This window comes from Euprymna scolopes, chromosome 7 (assembly GCF_053919585.1).
Source record: "Euprymna scolopes isolate OS-2025 chromosome 7, ASM5391958v1, whole genome shotgun sequence".
Lineage (NCBI taxonomy): Eukaryota > Metazoa > Mollusca > Cephalopoda > Sepiida > Sepiolidae > Euprymna > Euprymna scolopes.
Window position 1 is genome coordinate 126,625,309 of NC_136488.1, and position 10,165 is coordinate 126,635,473.

The 10,165-nt window shown below is 32.4% G+C and overlaps 1 protein-coding gene across 1 annotated transcript in view; it reads right to left on the reverse strand.

Annotated features, from left to right (window-relative positions):
• Window positions 1-2,039: 2,039 nt before the first annotated feature.
• The window catches only part of LOC145280245 (uncharacterized), a 19,991-nt gene continuing 11,865 nt past the window's right edge, over window positions 2,040-10,165 (reverse strand). The window contains exons 3-4 of the mRNA XM_080132022.1: window positions 9,120-9,201; window positions 2,040-2,297 (exon numbers count right to left, since the gene is read on the reverse strand). Coding sequence (XP_079988148.1) covers window positions 2,113-2,297; window positions 9,120-9,201 — 267 coding nt within the window. The 3' untranslated portion in view covers window positions 2,040-2,112. The remainder of the gene's footprint in view (window positions 2,298-9,119; window positions 9,202-10,165) is intronic.

Sequence of the window (10,165 nt, forward strand, 5' to 3'; positions counted from 1 at the left end):
AATTATTTTTTATTGTATTTTCACCCCATACAAGGCATAGTGCCACTTTAATACCTGGGACATAATTGCAGGGACACTATATAGGGAGTTTAGCAGCAAGATGTCTATTCAGATTGCACTTGAATTTCTGCATGTCAGTACAGTCTGGGAAACAGGAACCCAGAAGGGAATTCCAAAGTCTAGCAGTTCTTGGGAAGAAACTATTAGAGTAGAAGGCTTAAATGAATAGTTCCATTCAAAATGTCTTGTAGATTCCTGAGTTTGACAGGAAGATTCCCGAGTGCAACAAGATACATCTAAATAAAGTCTGAGGTTACATTGACTAAAACGTTGTGAGAATAACACTCAAGATGAGAGCAGTAGTCCGACGAATCCAAATATTACAAGTGAACATTGGCTTCCTTCTTAATTAAAAATAAATTTTTTTTAAAATTCTTTTTGAATTTTGATCTCACAGATACAGAATGATTCTCGACCATATTAAAGGGGTCATAGGGGCAGTCTACCTCACTATCCTTCACGAACAATGGAATTTAAGGAAGAGAAAAATAATGTACGTTCACAGGATACATGAATTAGCAGTTGGATCTAAATAGCATTTAGACAAATCAAAATTTAATTCTGATTAGCCAATTTTCATTTGTTATATTTGTATCATGTTAACATACTTCCTGTAATGTGTCTATATATATATATATATATATATATATATATATATATATATATAGTCATCCACATACAGTACTTTCACTGTTTGACAGCTCATCAGTGCGGCTAGACAGGCAACTGCCTCAAGCCAGGATTAAAACCCGACCATCTGTACGACAGTCAAGGCTCCTAACCACTACGCTATTGGTGGCTGCTGCGTGAGTCATGAGTTTAACGATATTTTGACATCGTCCGAACTACCTCTGCTCGATTTGTTTACACAAAGAGCATCGCTTTATACGCTAATGGTAATTCGTGTATCACTTCTCAATATGCTCAACTCAAGATAAGGAGCATTATAGTCATCCACATACAGTACTGTTTCGCTGTTTCACAGCTCATCAGTGCAGCTAGACAGGCAACTACCTCAAGCCAGGATTGAAACCCGACCGTCTGTACGACAGTCAAGGCTCCTAACCACTACACTATTGGCGGCTGCTGCGTGAGTCATGAGTTTAACGATGTTTTGACATCATTCGAACTACATATATATATATATATATATATATATATATATATATATTCATTTAAATGCATAATCTTGTTCATCATCAGTTTGTTAAATTTAGATATACTTAAATAAACACCTAAAAAGAAAAATCAGCTAAGGGAAATAACTCTTATTTTTTAAGTATTTTCCTTATTTGTATTTCTAGCTTAACACATCACTGAATATTTCCCAGGACTAACTAATAAAACAGCTTTTAGACAAAATTCGACATAATGCCTTTCTAAAGTGATACACTAATTCCAATGCTTCTCTAACTATTCAATGTTTTTTTTTTCTAGAACAATTTATCTTTGACCTCCAGATAAACCTCAGTTTCTGATATTTGTTTTTACATTGGAGCCAAATTTCTTTCTCTGGAGCATTCTTCTGAGGTTTGCAAACAACCAGATCTGAAAGATAGGATCGATGTGGAAGAAATTTTAAGTGTAACTCATGTAGTTTTGCCATGATGATATTATACATTGTTTTAGCGAAAGAGCATTGTTTTCATCTTCATTTGCAATGGTAGCTTCACTTAAATAACTGTAACTTGTAAACTAATTATCCAATTAGGCTCAATTTTTGACACATGTCATTTGAAGGTTAGTACTTCGTAAAAATCGTATGGACTTTTAATTAGTGGCGCCATCTGGAACTTATTGAATGATGTGTTAAATACTGAAAAAAAAAAGATGTTTTACCGAACAAAACAAATTTTTATGTAATCGATCTCGGGCAATGCCAGGTCGGTAAAGCTAGTTCACTGTACAACAAAAAATTAACAAATTACAACAAAAGAAGCAACAAGTTACAAATAATTGTATTGACATGACACAAGACAAACTTTTTCTAATTTTATTTCAATGCTTTTTTTTTACTGCATTATTTTTGTTATGTTATAGTCGTGATCCTGCTTACAAAGTATGTATGATTAAATTTTTTGTGTTCAGCTTTCCCAAGATGATGTTATGCTTAATGGCTTCCAAGACAGCCTTAGCAGCACATTCAACAGCCAGCATCTGTTTCTTTTCCGTGCAGGTCTTTTCAATGCCTGTTGTCTTCTCACTTACGACAGCTGTGCATTTTGCGTGTTTCCCAACTGAAAATAAATAATATTATTAGCCAATTGGGTTACACAAAAATATTACAAAAATCAATCATAACTAGATTGTCATTCAGTAGCGAAAACGGAAATGGATCTAAATTCAGAAAGGGATCGTTTATTGTACCCCTGCCCCCCCCCAATAAAACAAAAAAGAAATCTAATGTACAAATGTGGGAGATTAGACATTGAGATGCGATTTGATTTGAACGAATGCTAAAATGCAAATGGTTCTAATTGTTTACCCTCTTTTTTTTCTTTGGTTCATTTTGATACACTCTCTTCGTCACTTCCTGTTATAGAGGAGTGAGTGGAGTTGTAAATGGCAGAGTAAATTCTGAAGAGCACATTTGGCTTTCTGGGCTTGCAAAGATGACGTCAATAGAGGCCGAACCCAGGAAAGTCAGAGTCAGGACAACGATCCTAGATCAAGGTAGGCCAGCAAAATGCAGAATTCCTGGGGATTTGGTATCAGTGGTATTGATCAACATTTCAGACAATAAACAGAAAAGGCATGGAGGAACGTTCTGATGTCATCTTTCCCTATACAAAGAGAGATAACCAGACAACAGCAGAAAAGAAGCGGCTGCAAGAGGAAAGCGGACATATTATACCTCTGCTATTTTGCATACACACCACCGCCACCCTGTTACCCCTATTTGCTGTCAGTATTGCCACTGGTGGATAAACATTGTTTCTAATCATTCAACTTACTTGTTATTAAAAATATGCAGGAGACTTTCTTTTGCTTACGTCTGATTGTGGAGGCACACATAATTGTATGGATTCAGACAACCCACGACCAGGTAATTTTATGAATAGCACTACATTTCTAAAGCAAGAAGGTTTTAACAGCAAGGTGTTAATTTAAAAAATTTTTCACCATTGGAAATGTAAAAAAAAAAGCAACACCTATATGTGAACGTAGTAAGACCTAGTTAAAAAAATCAGTTTTGGAAAGATTTTACTAGCTAGCCGAAGAAAGGAAAATATTCTCTACAGACCACCCTATGCTCTTTAAGGCCAAGGATGATGAAAAGAAAAGAACTCAATGACTCACAGTCCAGCTTAATTCATACATGCACTAATAAGTAAAACGAACACACAATGCCACACAGCTAAAATACTCACATGTATATATTCACACAAATTACTCATGCTTTGAACATATTGTGACTATTATTTTATTTATTGTGGACTATTATCCTCATCTTTTTTTTAATTGTTGTTTCACAACGTTTCGGCCCAGGTAACTGCGACGGGATAGGAACTCTAAATCTCCTAACTGTATTCTTAGCAATTACTGCCTTCCATAGTTGTTGTCGTCTCACCACTCTGGCCGGCTTTGGGTAGGATTGAAACCGCTATCTTCAGACCATGCTCACCTGGAACCATAGAGATTCAACATCTCTATCCATTGCTCCACGGACCCTGAAGGGCGATCAAGGTTGGATTTCTTGGTCTTATAAATCCACGTTTATTTATTATCTGATCTTCCATTGTTATGTCCGTACTGAATGGTATATATTATTTATTTAATTGGAATTCATTGTTGAGATGAGTATTATTTATTAATTTTATTTATTGTGGACTATTATTCTCATCTTTATTAGTTGTTGTTTTATGATGTTTCGGCCAACTATTCCTCTGGCCTTCGTCAGGTGGTAACCACGACGGGATAGGAACAGTAATTGAGTGAATAATAATCATAATATATTATTTATTTAATTGGAATTCATTGTTGAGATGAGTATTATTTATTAATTTTATTTATTGTGGACTATTATTCTCATCTTTATTAGTTGTTGTTTTATGATGTTTCGGCCAACTATTCCTCTGGCCTTCGTCAGGTGGTAACCACAACGGGATAGGAACAGTAATTGAGTGAATAATAATCATAATATATTATTTATTTAATTGGAATTCATTGTTGAGATGAGTATTATTTATTAATTTTATTTATTGTGGACTATTATTCTCATCTTTATTAGTTGTTGTTTTATGATGTTTCGGCCAACTATTCCTCTGGCCTTCGTCAGGTGGTGACGAATAGTTGGCTGAAAAGTTGTGAAACAACAACTAAAAAAGATGAGAATAATAGTCCACAATAAATAAAATTAATAAATAATACTCATCTCAACAATGAATTCCAATTAAATAAATAATATATTGTGATTATTATTCACTCAATTTTCTTTATTCAAACATGTGTTTGTTCTATGAACATTTACTAACATAAAAGTAAATTTTATATTCTTATTTCTTATATAAAAATGTTTTCTTTTAAACTTTCATATTTCTCCATTTTTTTTTTTTTTTTTTACAAAACTGTTTATATGTTAGGTAGCACTTACTTCTTGGTGGCCCTTCTATTATTTTAATGTTTCATTAATCATTCAAACATTACCGTGTTTTAATATATGGTTAAATGTTAGTCTTACTCATTTAGAACTGCTTTAAAGCTTCACCGCTCACTCATTTTGCGACCAAATTGCAAACAATTTTTACAGTTCATAGGTCACCTTCTCAGCTATATTTTGAAATAAAAAATTTTCAACTTTCATCCATTAAAACAAAAGTTATACTAAAATTACTGGTGTTCGGAAGTCCTTAGAATTAATAAGGAATGTGAGAGATGGTTTCTTCTGATTGGTCGTTGGTTACCATAGCAACTTTTTCAACATTGACATTTTAGAGACAATTTCTTCTGATTGGTTGGTGGTTACCATAGCAACTTTTTCGTCATTGACACCTCCATAAATCATAGTGGGAATGTGGCTCGCATGCCATTTTATTTGAGCTATATAGAGTTAACTCTTTGTCGTGATGGGGCTGATAATATTTTGCTTATGACGTCTTTTATTTGTTTTTTATTTAGTCAATTTAAGAAGTTGGTAATCATTTTTTATGGATTGTTGACAATGCGTATGATATCGAGCACAAAAATGAAAATATTATTTCAAAGCAAAGCCTGGAAAAATCATGGATTACATAGAAAATGCGAGCATGAAAAGTAATATGGTTAAGATTAAGCTTAGAAAAGTAAAAGCACTAGTTGTTAAAACTGGAAAAGAAAAAGACAAGATATTCTCGTAAAAAAAAATATAAATTTCTAACTTAAAATTTTGCAGTATTAAGAATTTATATATAATGTTAAATTAAATTTTTAAAAAAATTCTTAATGAAGAAATAACCTTTTTTTACCCCAATTCATATTAAATGTCAGTGTGGTTCTTAAATATACATAAGGACACTCCAAAATGGCCTTTACTATGGCCAGTGACTACAACACACAAAGACAACTATTTTTGGTATTTTCACAATGTATATTTGTTTATTTTTAAATCTAATGGAGGAGGGATATGTTAAATATTTATATTTTAATGTAGTTTTGTTTTTTTTATTTATATGGTTTTTGTTTTTTTTGCCAGAAAGTCGGCTTTTAATATAAAGAAATATTTATTTCAAAAAAGAATGGGGAGATATATTAAATATTTATTTTTTTTATATAGGGTGCATGTTTTTTTTTTATTTACAAAACTTTTTATTAAGGATAATTATTTTACATCTTAGTTAATAAAACCCAAATAAAAAAAAGCATAATTAATAAAAAATGCACACAAAATGAAAAAATGAATATTTAATATATTTCCCCACTTTTTTAAAAATAAATCTTTCTCTATATTAAAAATAGAATTATTTCTGACAAATAAAAAAAACAAAAAAACAAACAAACAAACAACTCAGTTTAATTTTTTCATTTTTTTAGAGATGCTTGTGCAAATGTATCAACCGGTGTTGACTAGAAGTTGTTCCTATGTTTCTTTTATTTGATGGGGTCTTTAAATCCTAAGTGATCCTTATATTGTAGTATTCCGTGTATTCAAACATTATTATTTGCTTCTTTAATCACTTATTCATTTCTAAATTGTAATGAAAGATTTCTTTTAAAAAAGAATGGGAAGATATATTAAATATTTAGTTTTTAATATAGGGTGCATGTTTTTTTTTATTAACAAAACATTTTATTAAGGATAATTATTTTACATCTTAGTTAATAAAAACCTACATAAAATAAAGACATAATTAATAAAATAAAAAAAAGCACACAAAATGAAAAAATAAATATTTAATATATTTCCCCATTTTTTTTAAAATAAATCTTTCCCTATATTAAAAATGGAATTTTTTACACTCCCCCCCCCCAAAAAAAAACAAAGTTTTAATCTTTTTATGCTTGTTTAAAGATGCTTGTACACAGGTATCAACCGGTGTTGACCAGAAGCTGTTCCTATGTTTCTCTTATTTGATGGGGGTCTTTAAATCCTAATTGATCCTTATATCGTAGCATTCCGTGTATTCTTTGTCTCTTTAATCACTTGTTCATTTCTAAACTGTAATGGAAAAGATGTATTTCTTATTTTAGAATTATTCATATTTTTGTATGCTAGTCTTTGTTGTTTCATATTCATATGCTGCAAATTAATTTTGTACGCAGTGTACCATCAATTTGTTTGTTTACACTGCACCTGCAGGTGGTAGTCTCCTTTTATTTTAAGATTATATCTTATTTTACTTAAATTTAACTCTAGTTATGTTTTTACAATCAAAATCAAGCGGAAGACATAAATTTGAGCTTTTAATAATCTCTAGCAGTTTACAGAGACAGTATAGGTGTATAATAACAATTAATTTTTTTTTTTTACTCTTATAAACCTCAAACAAGACACACTACCACTTGAGTGTAAGGGACTATTATGTGAGTATATGCCTACAGAGGCATTATGTAGGGAGTTGAGCAGCAAGATGTTTGTTTTATATTTAAATTTTTGCAAATTAGCACAATCAGTTAAGCAGGAAACAGGGACAGAATTCCAAAGTCTAGCTGTCAGGGAAGAAACTATTAGAGTAGAAGGCTTTCCAACATCTAGGGACCTCAACAGTGAAGAGGTGAAATTTTGCTGCTTGTGGGGTTAATCAGGAGTATTTATGTTGAGAGGCTACAAGTGCTGTAAGTTTCTCAGAGCATATTCCATTAAAGTACTTGTAAAAGAGGTTTGTTGATGAATTATCTATATATATAAAAGGCAAAATGGGGGCGAGCGTTTGTGTATGTTCACAAAAGGATTTTTGTGTCGAGCTTCTTGCGTTCGTAATATTCAGGGAGAAGTTTTCTTATACTTCCTAGATCGTAATATCTCAGATTTGCAAACGGACATTGTCTCTATCTATTTTTGATTGAGTTTTTAAAAATTCCCACTGTGCGATCATCTCTGCTGTTTGTTTGCCTTTTCGTATAAATAAAGTGAAACTAATCGAACGCTGATGTCAACTCCCAGCCTTTGCCCGAGTAGTATCTGTTCTGTAATTGGTCCTTAGTCAATGTAGGGGAAACCCTTCATACTGAGACAATTACTATTTATTTGGATACTGACAGAGTGCCTCTGTTTTTGCAGGGGCTGCTTTTCCTCCGCATTAAAAACGACCTTCGTGGGAGGTTTAAAAGCAACGTCATTTCTGTAAGTCATCTTTTTGATTAACATCGCTAAATTTGAGCGTTTTACACTTCTGGTTGTGTGATGGCGTAGTTTTCTTTCACTTTCTTTTCCGCCTTCGCGTCATGGGTTCGAACCTGCCTACCTACTACCACTTTGTTTTTTACACCTCCAAGCACTCGGGCAATGCCTGGCACCCCCGCTAGTTTATTATTAAGGTGAATTCAGATTGTCTAGCAAAACAGTTTATCCAATAAGTCAGTGTTGTGCCTGCATAAGTGTTGCAGAGCTACGAGGTCTATAATGATGGATTTTCCTCTCCACTTGGCGCGATCACAGGCTTGGTCCAGGCGGAGGCTGATTTTATAGAGCTCTTTTGTATGGGGAGTTTGTCTATCTCATCACCAGCCTTCCTCTCAGTCCAGAATCTTTTTTTAATCTTGTCAAAATCACAAAAGAAAACTTGATTATCCAGCTGCAGCCAGACTAGTTTACTTGCTGGCCAACAGATAGCTTTGTATGCAGCAAAATCAATTGGAAGCCATAGTGTTAAATGTTTATGCTGGTAAATTTCCATCAAAGAAAACGCTGAATGAGTATTTAAGTTTATAGAAATCCCTGGCAGCTTAGAGACAGTGTATAATTAGTTGGTTAAGGATGTTTTGATGAAGTACAATTAAGATGAAAGTCGATTGTTTGGGGCAAAACAGTTAATTTGTCAAGGGTCTGGAGGCAAGGAGGTCAGTAAATGCGTGTTTCACCTGCATTAATGTTGAATTAAAATATTTGAAAAATAGAAATTATTATTTTTTTTTTTGTATCTATGAATCAGTAAAGATTCTACTTTTTATGGAGATTACAATTCAGATATCCCCAAAAATATTTTCTTGCATTGTGGTATTTTTTTTTTTTTTACACAATTGAATTTTCGCATTTTCGAAAACAAAGCAAAGAATTGATGTGGCAATTAGACTCTCAGATTTCGATGATTTTTAATTCCAGGAAAATTTTGAAATAAAAAATGCCCCCCCCCTCTCTCTCTCTCTCTCTCTCTCTCTCTCTCTCTCTCTCTCTCTCTCTCTCTCTCTCAGATAGTGGCATACAGAGGTCTAGTGATGCCCTGATAATGTCATTGTTTGATTGTATGCCCCAAAGACTCATGTATGAGTCCTAGTGCTGAGAAATATTATAAGAAAATGGGATATTTGAATATGGTTAGGTACCCACTCACATCAATTTGGATGCCTGGGGCTACTGCCTCGTTAATTCCGCCTTTCGCTTCAGCATGCAACTGCCTTTGGATAGCATGAGAAAAAATACTTACGTAACATTCGCTTCCTTCCTATTTTGATTTTACAACTGTGCGCATGGAATTTAAGAACCAATGGTGTGCCTTCAATTGTAAACTGCAAATGAAAAATAAGATATAAATAATTGCTTTAATTCTTTTATTATTAAGTTAATTATAATGATACTAGTGGGAGTACTTACGATGAAAACTGTGTGAAAATAGACATTGCATTTAAGCCCCTCCCCTATTATCTGACTGTCATGAGAGGACATTTTCGTCTTTAAAATATGAAGAAATTACAATTTCTTACATAAATAATAATATAGAATATGATATAAATATAAAATATATAAATACATATAATAATATAAAATATATAATATATAATAATATAAAACTTTTATAATACATTACATTACAATTAGAAAATAAAAAAGATTCTTTTTAAACATTCCTGGAGAGTTCTAAAAATAGAACAGAAAAGTATTCTTTTTCCGAGGGTTCCAAAAAATTGCAGTGTTCTATTTGAGAAATTCTAGAATGATCGACTATAAATAGATGCTAATAGCGTCATAACTTCAGTTATTAAATCAGCTCTGAGAGGGAACACTGTTTTGGGGTGACCTTTTAACTATTTATGATCCCGGCCTATTTTTCCTGGGATAAAATCCAGTCATAAGGAATTCTTGAAACAAGCCAATTGCAAACACCCTTACAAAGAACTGGACTCTTGGTAAATATTGATTTTCTGAGCTTATATTCTGACCAAAGTAATATATTATTATTTCTCAAACCTGATTATTATTTATATAGTGTAAGAGCTAGATTTATCTCCCTTACAGCTTTTTTTCTTGTAAATATTTGTTTTCACTGTTAATCTGTTCAATAAATTCTTTTATTTTTCTCTTTTAATTTTTTTTTTCAATATATGTTGTGTGTCTTCCCCTAGACATTTCCTAGCATGTAACACTGACACAAAAAATTAAGTTGGTTGGATTTTACAAGTCAGACCAAAATACATACACAGCTCACAAATTAATATTTGATTCTAACTGACCAATTCATATTCATAATTTCTC